The sequence below is a fragment of the Bombus affinis genome, chromosome 11, assembly GCF_024516045.1.
Source record: "Bombus affinis isolate iyBomAffi1 chromosome 11, iyBomAffi1.2, whole genome shotgun sequence".
NCBI lineage: Eukaryota > Metazoa > Arthropoda > Insecta > Hymenoptera > Apidae > Bombus > Bombus affinis.
The window spans coordinates 10,478,561-10,492,803 of record NC_066354.1 but is presented as its reverse complement, the minus strand read 5'-3'; the positions used below and the strand labels follow the sequence as shown (position 1 = coordinate 10,492,803).

Here is a 14,243-nt window from a genome sequence, read left to right as displayed (position 1 = left end):
TTTGATTCTTACGTTAAGGAAATATCGGGCTAACGTTTAAGTGTGATACGTGTAAATGAAGTCATTAACATCTTCATAATCGTAAAATTTAGTGGTCAATTCCCTACATTTACGACTTTGAAATAATAAAATTGCGCAAAATCATGTAGAAATTAAATATAATACCTTAACATTAACATGCAGTTAAAGTTTTATTTGCAAAAACGAAATATAATATGCCCAATATAAAAATCACTTTATTTATCGAATAATTATTTTTTCTCGGATAAAATATCGCCACTGTTCTCAACCTATCATCGAATAATAAATTCAATTACATCAACTACGAATTAAAGTTTCTAAAAATTCTTTTCCTTCAGGTAAAATAATGTGACGTCAATCACAATCTTTTTCGTGAAATTAAAGTTCACTCGAATTGAAAAATACGTATTTCTTGATATTTGTTTTGCTTTGACCAGTGCTTGCAGCTAATAATTGATATATTAAAAATAAATGATTTTCGTAATTTTCGACGCTGTTTTTGAAATGATTCTTTTCGTATGAAGGCACGACGATTGAAATATAACATTTCACTGAACTCTTTCGTGTCGTCGCTCGTACTGCGACTCTTTATTTACGGCTATTTTCGTTCGCATTTATTTCGGCCCGCGAGCTATACGCGAATTTATCGATTTCATTTCATGAAGTTTTAAAACGTACTCTCGCTGAACAAAAAGGTGCAATGAATGCGAAATTTCCATGAAAATGAGAGGGATGTGGTTTGAAACCTACATGCACCTGGGTGGGGATGCAGTGGAAAAACCAAACTGTTTATAGAATTCAGCGTTTTAGCATTAAATATTTTTATTATATCAATTAATGTTGTATGATTTTATAATTATCAATCATATTATTTCCCGAGATTCTTTTATTTATTCCTTATGTTTGTATTATTTATATTTTGTGTTCATAATATAAAATAATATTCGCAAAATTATTCGCCTGTATAAATTACTTGCTATATTTTATGTAAAATTACGCGGCAATAAAAAAGACACAACTCGAGATCTGTTTTCAATAAACGTCGTTATATTCTGCAACGATGCCATAATAATACTCAGAAAGAATGATACTTGTGGAAAAATTAGCGTACCTAATAGAACAACTTTCAACATGAATTAAATTTGCAAAAATTCCCAATAAACATATCGATATTAACATCTGTCTAACCAAAGCGTTTGCCATCTCTGCCCAGAGCTGTATAATGATTAATAATATTTGCAGGAACGGTAATAAAAATTGATCGAATGTTTTCACAATGAACTGAAAGCAATCAAGTTTTTTTCATCGCGGTATTAGCGCGCGAGCAATGCCTATGAATACTTCCCAATTAATGGCTAACGAATAATCCGTTCGCTTGATAGTGAGCAAACACGCCGCGTAACGAAACCAAACAGCCTTATTAATGCCCGGCTAGCAAACATTTTCGCGCAAACACCAATTAGCAGACACGATAGCATCGAAGGCGCTGGGAAAAATCGGCGCGGAAAAATCGATAAGGGCGAAAGCGAACCGATGCCTCGTGCGAAACGGACACCGGCCGCTTAATAATTTACAACGATTACGCGCGCCACGCCGGAACAAAATTTACAACGCGCGACATCGGCGCGACTAGCTTTAAACGGCTTCTAACGGCTGATTTACGATTCAACCCCCTGCAGTGACGCGTGCACACGCTTCCATGTATCCGTATGCACCAGGCGTACAAAAGCCGGATGCTGAGTATCAGTCGCGTTGCGTGCCGAAAGAAATGCACGTAAGAATTTCTGTCGCCTCGTTCTACGAAGATTTGTTTTAGTCTTTGTAACGTTTCTCTCGTGCATCGATATATGACGGCTGTGAGGGTTTCAATTTAAAGTGAACAGATTTTAAGTAGAGAAAGTCTGAACGCGTTCAATACGAAGTCGATGGAAGAAACGTGCGTGTTTGAGCGACGGCTGCGTTCAAGCATATTCCAATCGATAATATGATGTATACTGTTGTCCTTAGAATTTTCATTGCTCATCTCGTTTTTTTAGTTGACAAAATTATATTTCATTGTGTATTGTGTATATAGAACAATGCAGAGGTTCATGCGTCGTTATAGGGCAGAAGAATTTATTTTATTGTTTGTAATGTTTCTAAAGTTGAATCGTATTTTGTATTCCGAGAAATGGGCATAAGGATCATGCTGTATTATCTGATTATACATAGACGATGCTGTGCTTCAACGTTGGTAGAAATGAGTTATACGCGTTGTGTTTCAAGAGAAATCGAAACAAGGATTTGCGTCGTGACATCCGGAAGATTCATTTTAATTTTTGTAATATTTCTAAGGATCAACAGCATTTTGTATTCAGAGAAGTGGACACAAGGATCACTCTTTGTTATGTGAATGGGCGGTGCCCTATTTCAACGATTTCGTTCTAAATCAACATTCTCGCTTACCAGGAAATCGCGTTGAAATTGTTAGTTTTCCAACGGATACTTTCACTGTTTTTTTATTAAACTCAATCGAATTTTATGCCATTTTTATAGATACTATTAGTTTTGTAATATTCGAAGATATATTTTATTTTTGATGCTACAAATTCGTAATAGAATACAAGAGGAGCACCGTTGTAGTCTTTTATTTTTGAATGATACCTTACTTTAAATTGAACTTAAACATTTTCACGATACGAATATTTCATCGTTTTCTTTCTTAAAACGGTAAGAATCGACCTTTGTTCAAATGCTAGCACTATTTTTCAAACAGCGTACTAAATCGTGGAAGCCTTTTAAAAAGTTATAGCCATTCGTCTGCAAGCAGATTAACTTTGAGCGATAACATTTCTTTTAACAGTCACAAGGTTTAGAGATAGTCGCATCGAATAATTAAAGTTGGACACTGTACGTGTACTACGGTTGAACTGCAATAGCAGCGTAATTTACATACCTTCGTTAATTATCCTTCTGCTTATTAAGCTGGCCTATCCTAGAAAGAGCACGAGAGGGAATAATGATGCGGTTGAAAATAGAGGATCGTGCTAAGTGTCTGGATAACATAAAAAATGCCAATACATTTACACATTGTTTAGAAATATTTTATTGCTCCAACGTTAGATATATCTTTGAATTAAACTTAAACATACGATATATATGTAAAAATCTTGTATGAATATATAACGCGTGTTGCGTGAAACATTTTGAAATTTCATTAGCATTGTAGTAGGGCACGACATTCGCGATTATGTTGTTAATTGAAATAGGATTGGAAATATACACGAAAGGTACAAGATATTTTAAGTATACATTTCATAAAAATCACAAAAGTGCTATTATCCATTCGGTAGATCGATCTCTAATATTCATTATGTGTTTAAGATGGCTGTTTATGTCGTATACTATTTTGTTTGTATTTTTTTGTAATAAAATTTGCTACTAATTACATATTTGTAACAAATATCTTGCAACTCTTATACTCCACACAGGTTGTCAATCTTGTTTTATATTTTATCAATATAATCATGATCATAATCTCGTTACAGTGATAGTGAATTTTCAAAATGTTTCGTACAGCGCGTGTATTTAATATATTCGTAAAAGATTGTCATATATGCTGGAATTGTTTCGCGAGCCAGTGTATCCCAAAAAGACGAGCAATACCGATAGAACAGTAAATTTAGCGATGTCTGCCGACAAAATCGGATCGTCGGTGGCGAGATCGCAAGGGGTAGAAAAAGGGTGAGTGGGTGGATGTATCACGAGGTAAAAATATACTTGCCGCAATAACCGAGAAGCAGGGACAAAACAGATAGGTAACCCGATGGAAGTTCCGCCTGATCGAGCATTTTACATTGCTGCCATGACAGGGAACACGGACGCATCAATGTTGAACCCGTTGCTGCTGGGCCTGGCAGCAACAGCGACCCTTTTGGCCCTGGCTGTAGCTGGAATCCTGATGGCGCTCTACCGGAAGCACTCGAACGGTCGGCCCGGAAGTCCAAAGCACGCTCCCATCGTGTGCGAGCCACCTAATGCAGGTGCAACTACTCCGGTACACCCCCAGACCAAGCAGGCGGTCGATGACATCGATCCGGACATCATACCCAACGAGTATGGTGAGTCTACGGCTTTCCGATTGTTCGAAACGTTCGCTAAACTATGGCCTTCGTGTACACAATGCGGTCATACAGACCAATACATATACAGGGTGATTTTGAAGTAACGCTACTTGCAACGGGAAAGAACGTGATTCTTCGGACAAAAATAAATCGAAGATATAAAATGACATTTTTCCATGTTTGACGTTTTGTTTCCGAGAAAATCGGCTTTGAAAAGCTGTCAGGTAGACTTCAGTTTAATTAATTATCGCCTGTACAGAAGCGAAGACTCGGCAGGAGCTTATCCTACGGGTGAAAATATGTCGAGAACGTATAATAAAGTTTTTTCGTTCGACGCCTTGTTCTTGAGAAAATGAAATTTGAACCATGATCTTGGAATCACCATGTGGACTAAACCAAAATATAGGTGTCTTTTATTACAATTAAAATCTTACATTTTAATATGGTTTAACACGTTGAAAAAATCGGTACAAGTTATCCCATGACACAAAATGAAACCAACATCCTTGAAGATTTGTCGAGTATGAGCAAACTTGGCTAATTTAATTTTTCCTACTTTTTTTTATATCAGTGACAGAGAGTCTATTTATGACAATTATTTGTTCCTAGTCTGTGGATCGTAATGAGAAGCTGTGATTAATTAGAGCTTCTTGTCAGGTAAGCAAACAAAAATTCAGTTCAAAAGGGTCGAACGTTGTTACAAAATCGTGAGTGGAAATATTCGACTATGCTATACCCAAAAGCTGAAAACCTAAATGCTTGAAAACAAAGGATGGATTCAGTGTTTGTATCGTAAAGCTAGGTACAATGGTCCTATTCACTGCAAACATTTTTTCTGTCCAAAAGAAAGAAAAAATATACACGAAGCACAAAGTTCGCCAAATAAACTAGATTTGGCAAATATACGCGTAAGGTTAGAAAAAGAATTCTTGTTGCTGAACTGGTTAAAATGTACTTTTATCTGTTTATTTCGTTGGTTGTTTAATTGCTCGTCTTCGCCACGATTGATAGCCACGATTCGCGTAACTGGAACAATCGCAGGTCGATTATCGTACCGCTTTCGTGTGCCTGTACTTATACCTCCGTGTGCCTCCAGATCGTGCAATTTCTTGGATTATCGACGTGGCCCGCTCTATTTTTGTTTCAATTGTTCATTGAGAATCGTGGCTATTTTCAGTAGAGTTAAAAACAAATTTCATGGATTCCTTTAATCCTGCTACGCGTACTGGGTCAGGACGCGATAAAAGATGCTTAGGATGTCGAGTTAGAAAGACCAATTTTTGCTTTGAATAACGCTATTGCTGTAAACTTCTAATTCTGTATTTTCTTTTTCATGATTAATATATCACCCGGAGTAGAAAAATGTATTATTCAATTGTTGAAATTTACTACCTATTATTTTAAAACTAGGATAAAAAAAAAAAAGATAGCCATTTCCAATTATTTTGTAAGTAGATAAATTAAATATATTCGCTTCTGTACAGGCGATAATTAATGAAATTGAAGTCTATTTGACAGCTTTTCAAACTCGATTTTCTCGGAAACGAAACATGAAAGAACGTCAGTTTATATATTCGATTTATTTTTATCCGAATAATAACTTTTTCCCCTGTTACAAGTATTAAATATTACTTCAAAATCACCCTGTATATGTATATACGAGAATATAAATTTAATATTCCACTAAAAGATAACGCATACAAACACACACACACAAACACGTGGAATCTTTATTTTTCAAAGAATTAATTGGAATACGACACTCCTGCCCCGTAGGACATATTATGTTTTTTCAGGCCATAATCTTCGGATGAAATGAAAATTTCAGAAAGATTTTTTCACGCGATGATTGTCCTGGACAGATTATTATCGTTTCATGGAATCGTTATTGGTTTTGAAGTACCGTGTCTCTCTTCCTCGTTAAATCGCTTGATTGAAAGTGGAAATTCCGCGGTTTATTCGTTTCGGTTGCAATTTACCAGTTGCAAAACATTTATAGAGTTACATATCATCTGTCAAATACCGAGTTTTTTTCTTATCACATTCTGTCTCCGATAGATCGTTTGAAATAAAAGAAATAAAAAATGTAGAAGGTAGAACGAGTAGATAATTATATTTTGTTTGAAATATTTAGATACTTAACCTAAATTTCATTAAGATAATGGGCACTAGATTTTTCCATCTCTATTTCAAATAAAATTTGCCCAAGTCCAATGTAAATGCACAATTTCGTTCTTTTAAACTTTATCATCTGATTTGAGTTTTAATCATAAACACGCTTGCTTTCTATTTAAGCTCTGGTTCACGGTATAATTTTGGTTTAATTTTGGATAATACGTTGATCGGACGGAAGAAAAGATCGATAAAGGTATGATAGTGTATTGTCGTTTCTTTCTATTCAAATTCCCGGGAATGTTAATAGCGAATGCTTTGGCGTTCTTTTCCCATCAAAGATATTTCCGCGTCGCGTAGCAATGAATTTCGAAATGCATTGTCAGGTTAAATTGGTACGCTTCAATACACATTAATAGATCGGAAATGCAATGCCTTTATCCACAGTGAATAGTGATCAATGTGTGCTCATCAAACTTCTACATTATTATCTCAGCATTAACGCGGGCGAACGCAAACGCACTGTCCGCCGCGTCGAAAGCTTTGACGCGCGATACGTCGAAAGAAAAGTGAACGAAGCAATAATAATTATTTCTCCTTAAAATGTAATAGTCTGAAAGTATTCTTTTCTTTCGGTTTCAATTTCTTTGATCTATTTCCTCTTTGTTTGAAGGAACATGATAGAGAATGACGTGAATTTAGATACCTCCGATATTTAAAATATATTCAACTCCATTAAGTAAACAAGTTTATAGTAAATAATTATTGTTTTACAAATACTTAGGTCCTTGCTGTTAATAATACCTTATTGATATTGCAATTAGATATAGGATCTGAATATATTCCACGCAAATAATTATAATTAAAGCGATGCGTTGAAAATTGATAGCTATATGTATAGTATAATCGTGTTTTCATTTCAATCGAAGTCAACATTAGTTTTAGAAGCATTTGCGTGCATTTGGTGGTTGCGAAAGGAAGTAAAATCATAATTGGTAATATCGTGAATACATAGTACGCATACGTGTAACATTGGTTCTATTCTTCATACTTTAAATATCGATGCATTCGGATTTCAATAATTTTTTACCATCTTTCCTTCGCTTTATTTCATTAAATTTCCTCTAACGCTACCAACATCTCACGGAAATTGTTTTCTGTACGTCCTTCAAAGAGAAACAAATGAAATTGAATCGTATGACCAATAAGCTGTTTACTATCGAGAAATTAACTCAGTACGTCGCTATATAGAGAAATATAATTTTCTATTTTGAAAAATGGCATATTAGATAAATCTAGCGCTGCTTGCGAACTTCTTTCTCCTGTTGTAACGTATTGTATCGTACGCGGAGACCATTCTCGTCTAGATTTAATCGACTAATCTGCTTAGTGGATGCGCGACTTTGCATGGCTTCGTTCGAATCTGTTCACAGAGAGAAGACCTCTAACGTATACTCCGATATATAAGACACCGCCTCAACGAAGAAAGAAAGATCGAGTTATAGACGAGGCGATCTCGCCAGAGAAAAGGCCGATCGTGCAACACGGTTTAGATCTACCACCGGATCCAATGTTGACCGATTGTCTGCCAACGCCGACCATAAATTATCCCCAAAACCATGTATCCCAAGCGAATACTTACAGTAATCCACCCACTATGGCGGACTTCAAGCAGATGGCAATGGACGCTTACAACCAGCGAAACAACCAAAATGTGAGATTTTCAAGAATATTTTCGTAATATATATTTCAAGTCAAAGTGAAAATGAAGTTTAAACGGATCGTTGTCCAAGCTTCAATAATATCCAAATTTGAAGCATCGCATCTATGTATTGGGGATAGTAAAGGATAACGAATATATATTTCATATCCATCGATCTGACATAAAGAATGAAACTTTTACGATGCTTTGAAAGAATAGTTCCGCATAGAGTTAATTTTATTAAAAGTTATATTCATACAGCAGCAATCTAGGAGAAGTTAAATATTTTACAGTAGAAACATATCTCGAAACTAATTACAACACCGAAAATAAACGTATAATTTTTGAAACTGCAGCGTTGATATTAACCTTACAATCGTGACAGTGGATTCCACTAAAAGAATAGATTTCTTTACTCGATTTAAGCTAAATTTCCTCAAAATTGTTCGATAGAGACTACTTTTCTGAGGGAACAATTCACGAACCCTCATTTTTATAGGTAGTAAGACAAGAAACGAGATGACAGATAAACGAATATACAAGCGAAAGAAGAAGCATCTGCGATATCATACAGATTTCATTCCTTTCCAGTCTATTGTTTTAATAGCGTTTCACTCATATTCCCTGGTGCCGAGAGATGACAAAAATGGCGTAGAAGCAGAATAGGCGATATCCCGGAAGCGGAACTAATCGATGAGTCCCGTGGCCATATAAATCATTCCGACAATTAGCCCCGTAAACTCATTACGGTCTGTAAATTTAATCGGGTGCCTTTTTTAGCGATATCTAATAGAGTGTATTTAGTCGAAGCCGTTTGATTAATGAGAAGCAATTAACGCTTCCCCTAGCTACCGAAGAGAGTAGAGAAGAAGAAGTGGAAGGTCGTAGGGGAAACTAGCGAATTACCGAACGAACGATCGATAAAACGTGATACAATATTCAACAGGGAGATCGCGTTCCTTTTTTTCGCCGGAGGAAGTAATACAATCGATCCTCTTTCGTCGACGCGATTTCTCTTCTTTATCGCGACCGGTCTTGCCTCTCTTTTTCTTCTGTATAATTTCTACTCTGTCTCGCATAGCCAAACCGACAAGGTTGTTTTAAATATTCGAAGTTTCGAAGACGACCACAGGAGACCTAGGGCGCGAGCCAAGAAAAGGGATCGCTCGTTTTAATATGCGGCAGTCTTCTACTTTAACTTTTCCGGTTTAGCGAGGCCTTGGGTTATCTGTGCTTTCGCCAGTTTAATTACATCGAAGTTTCCTCGATAATTCGAGAGGTTCCGATGCGCGTATATAACTCGTCTTGAACTCGACTTCAGTTTCCTTTCGACACTGGTCGCGTTCCGTTGAGTGTCTGAATAATTTTAATACCGATTCGAACCAGTCCCCCATCCAGCCACCATCTACACCATTACTTCGTCGTTCTTTTCATTAACCGATCCCGATATTCCTCCTGGATGTTTTCGTTTCACTGTTTTTGTTTTCCTCGGAATTACGTAGCCGGCCGCGGTTTTCGATTATTTTCAACCTCGCTCCGCGCGTTCGTTCCCCGTCAGCTCTTCCATTATTAATTCCAACCCCGAATTTGCAATTTTCACAAGTATCGATACATTTGCATTTACCGTTTTTCTTTTTCCACCCTCCTTCTTCCTCCCTTTGTAGCCTCTCTCTCTTTCGCTCGTCCACTCGCATTTCACGCGGCTCTATCGCAAATCGGAAGTTTTCGTTATTTTCCAAACGAATAGTTTATGCAGCTTCTGCAATACGATATAGATTTTATTGATCTCGAGATCCGATTTAACGTATCTGATTTTTGCGCTAATGATACGGTTATAAGCGACGCTAAATTATACACTCGCGGTATATGTAAATTAAACATTTTTAATATGTGATTTGAACTCGAGGAACTGCAATTTTCAAGTAAATTTTTGTAGCTTAATTAAAAAAAGAAATTGGAATCGGTATCTATCTGCAGTATATTTGGAAACAACAGTTGGCATCGTTTTACTTGGCTCGCCTTTGGTATATTTTGTTATAAGTTACACTGAAATTAACGAGTTTTAAACGCGCAATTTTGAAGATGCAAAAGCGTGTACTTTCTCTGTTTTTATAAAATAAACGCGATGCATTAATAAGTAATCATTCATAAAAATTAAATCCATTTATCGTCAATTTTAAAACTGCTTTGGAATGGCTTTGATATATTAAATGAAAATAGAACGCGTTGATGCAATATGGTAACGTGCAAACTCAATTAACATTGAAAAAACAAGTTAGAAAAAGCACGTTTACCTTTCAGAAAAGTCTCTAAGGACGCGAACTAACCTTCCGTAAAGCATTTAACGTTTTACGTTCTCGACGCAATTAACTGAAACTCAATTTTAAAGAATGTTTACATCCTTCGAAAAGCGTTAAAGAAAATAATTAATCTCTCTCCTCGGCATCGTAAACTAGTTAAGCGCTAGTTTCTGCCAAACTGGACAGCCATTAAAATTCGAAATTACGTAATTATTACTCCTACTTAATGCGTGTAGCCTTCTGTTTTTATTACGTTCAATCCTATTAAAACATTTTCCTTGTACTCTTGAAACATGGAAAATCTAAATGATATGAACCGCTTTACATATTTATCCAATTTTTCATGAAACATTGTAGATTAATTTGTTCCATAAAATACATGGAATTTATTTATTTTATCCAATGTCGAATTTATAAAATTCCGAATATTTTTATTACAATAAGAATCATCCTTCGCGTCAAAGTTAAATATGACAAAAAAACGCGAGAATTTTCAGGATAATCTAATATCAGTGAACTGACGAAGAACTTTAGCCTTAAGGAATTAGCTCGTTACTCAACCAGATGGTTGACATTTATTTTTCGAAACGAAGAATCCTGTTTCATTGATTGCAGGTATACTACAGTCTCCAGAGGTCAGGCAAAGGTTTATCGTCGATGCCGCAGAGGCCAGTTTCCTCGTCGGTTTCCGCGCAGGGGAAGTTCCATCAACCGGAAGTGGTGACGCGCTCGAATCGAATACAAGAGAGTTGTATATAAAGCTCGCGATGAAAGTCTCACCGAGTCTAGACACTTGAGCGACTCTGCACAGCGTTCGTACGAAAAGCTAGTTACAAAGTGCGCGAACATCGTTGCCGGGTCTGTGAAACGGAGTTGAAATTCTCGCGAGTCGAATCGCACGTTGCGTCTTTCTACGATCGACGTGCGAAATTCCAAGCATCTTCGCGAAACACTGCGAACAATTCGCTGTACAAAAGAAACACGGAGATAACGAGAGGAAAAGAGAGAAAGAAGTGAAAAATAAAAAAATAAAAGAGGGAGAAACCGTCGGAAAAATTCCGTGTCTGTGACGAGAACGAGGACCTGCACCCGGATGGGCCGACGATTTTAGTCGCGTACACCATCAGATTGGACAAGTGGATGTCCAGTTGCAGGTTTAATGAAACGTTGATGATCAGACAGGAACTCGATGCTTGACGAAGTGTATCGAATCGTTTGAATTGTACGTTCTTTTTCTACCTGCAGATTTTTATAATAGAGTACGGCCACGTTACACGAATAAAACGGAAATAGAAAAGCAGAGAGAACGGAAACAGAGCTCGATAAGAGCAAAGTCCAATTTGACGAGGCAGCGTCCTTGAATTATCGAATATACAGTTTGTAACGCGAAATGGATATCTCGAACGATCTTCGTTCTTGTTCACGTTGCGTACATGAACCTTGGAATCGTGCATTGTACTGTTTATATGAGATTAGTTTTTGTACAAAGATCTATTGTAAATAGGCGAGACAGCCTGGTCCTAGTGGATAGTTACCGATGTCCGAATTTCATTCGCTAAAGTCACGTGTTATGTCGGGGAGAGGATTGTTCGGTCACGTAAGATAAATACTCGATGGCATACGAAATAAAGAGAATACGTTTCATCTGTTTTACAGAAACGAGCCTAGCCCACTTGTCGTCCTGTCCGAACCTTTTCCCGATCTTCTCTATTAAGAGAGCAGAAAACGTACCGAACGAGCAGTCAAAATTTCAGTCGCACGTGAGTCGAATCGCATTTCGCCTTTCCTCTCACTGACCGCTAACCATTCTCCATCCTGCACGTGAAGAAAATCTTAGCGCATCAGGTGCATTTACGGCGGTGAAAGCAGCATGAAAATTTTATTCGTATCAGAACCACTCAACTATCAAATAACATCTACGATCGTACCGAAAGACGATTCGACTTTGGTCTAAATTTTCGACGACGATAAAGACACGATTAACCTTTCATTTCCAAATAATCTTCTAACGTTTACCCTGTTAACCGGAGAAGACGAATATAATAATTTTTTAATTGACGAATCTCCTATCTCTTTCCTGTGTCGTTCCATCTTCTTTGAAGATATAATACGTCTACATTTGCGAGAGCTAAATCGAGTCTAACGAAAATTAATGTGTCCGTATTAATTTTGAATTCCATGATTACAGAAGTAGGTACTTATTTAAGAGATGACACAGTTAACAGATTAATATCAATGCGTTGTTATGTTATTATCTCGTTTGAGATCATTTTAATCTTAAAAATTTATTTTCTCTATTAAGCCATGTAAACCTTCTTTCTCTTACTTGTGTTCGTTTTAAACGAAGCTGGATGTATCGTTTAGGTTCATTTTCGTTGGCATTATTGTCATTCGTAAATGAATGTTAAGTCGATATATTTTGTGTATTATACTGCTTCAATATAAATTTCATTTTGTCTTTTGTGTTGTTAATTTTACGATTTCTTTCAAACTTTACCTTCTATTTTAATTTCTGTGACATGCGTTGTTAAGGAAAAGGTAAAGGTAAGATGAAGGTATTCCTCAAAAGGCTTGAAATTTGCTCGAATAAGTTTGCTTAATCAAACGTATATTCATACGCCCATTTGTATCGTATTATAATTTCCAAGTACCTTTACAACGCAGGTAAGTATAATTTCACATTCGTAAATTATCCCGATAGGAATAACGCGTAAGAAAAACGCATCTTCGTTAATTTTGACACTTACAGCGATTATTGCTCGAATCTTTGGCTTTTCAGCGTTTGGCACTTTAACAAAATATGGAAGACTTCTCAAAAACTACGCTTATGTATATACTACGTATGTACATATTTTATATACAAAGTTGAAAAAATAAATTTTATTGTGTCCTGATATCCTACGACTGCTCTGATAAAGGCTCGATTGAATTAAAGATATGAAATCAGACAAAAAAGTTAAATTACATCGAAGGGATCATTTTGTATCTCTCCAATTCTAACTTTCTAATCAAATTATACTCCCCAAAAATAACAAATAAACCAGTCCACGTACTTCTAAGCGGTAGTGTGTAGCGTACGTTGTTTCAACTCTTTGATTTCGAGCAAACCCGAGGAATAAACATTCGAATATCACCTCGACCTACTTTCCAACATTTTAAGGAAAACGAATGGCCGGCTTGTCACCGTTAGTTTTGAACGCAGAGCGGGCTGACAAGAAGGAGAGGATGCGCCCTATTGGGCAGAGCGCATTAATTAGAGCATTTCCAGGGAATCCCGTGGCGCGACGGTGTTTGCATACATTGTGCACCTTCGGTCTTGCTAACAGGGACTAACCCGGCACACTGACGAACCCTATTATTCTATGTGCCAACCGTGTCTCTGGGGCTGTTAAGACGACCCCGACTCTCTACACCTAACGTTCAAGCAGCGTTCACCCCGCGCCTCCAACTGTCGCCCATTCTACTCGTGAATACACTATGTAATTACGATCCATCCAACCATTGTAATCCGATGATTTTGTAGTGGATACAGATGTGGTGAACACTCATGATCGTCGTTGCTCCATCAGCGAAAGCGTCTACAGTGCTGACGCGTAATTGGTTCTTCGAATTTTGGGTTGACTGTACTTCGTGCAGCTACGCTACGTACTTGAACGACGTAGGGTAGTTGATTTTGCTTCGATGGCTTGTTCGATGGGGGATCTTTGTGTCTGTTCTAATTGCTATTTTGGGAAGTTGACTCGGTTCTATGGGTTTTCGCTCTCCGTTGGTTACTTCCTGTACACTGGTGCTGGTTATTGTTAATTCGAGGAGATGATTTGTTTGCCACTGTAGGTAGGAGGTAAGTGACACGAGCGAAGACGAACGATGCTTATAACGGAGCGTAATATGAACCGAAGAAAGATGACGGCTTCTGAAGATGACGATAAAGTCGAAAATGTCGTATTTCTGGCATAAATTTGTAAATTATGGGATAAAAACAAATTTCAAAAGCTATCTTCGTTT

The 14,243-nt window shown here is 37.0% G+C and overlaps 1 protein-coding gene across 2 annotated transcripts in view; it reads left to right on the top strand.

The window, feature by feature from the left end:
• LOC126922200 (hemicentin-2-like) overlaps window positions 1-12,696 on the top strand; it is a 204,530-nt gene extending 191,834 nt beyond the window's left edge. For both annotated transcript variants that reach the window (XM_050734565.1, XM_050734564.1), the window contains 3 exons: window positions 3,873-4,121; window positions 7,670-7,950; window positions 10,854-12,696. In XM_050734565.1, coding sequence (XP_050590522.1) covers window positions 3,873-4,121; window positions 7,670-7,950; window positions 10,854-10,997 — 674 coding nt within the window. In that variant the 3' untranslated portion in view covers window positions 10,998-12,696. The remainder of the gene's footprint in view (window positions 1-3,872; window positions 4,122-7,669; window positions 7,951-10,853) is intronic.
• Window positions 12,697-14,243: the final 1,547 nt, after the last annotated feature.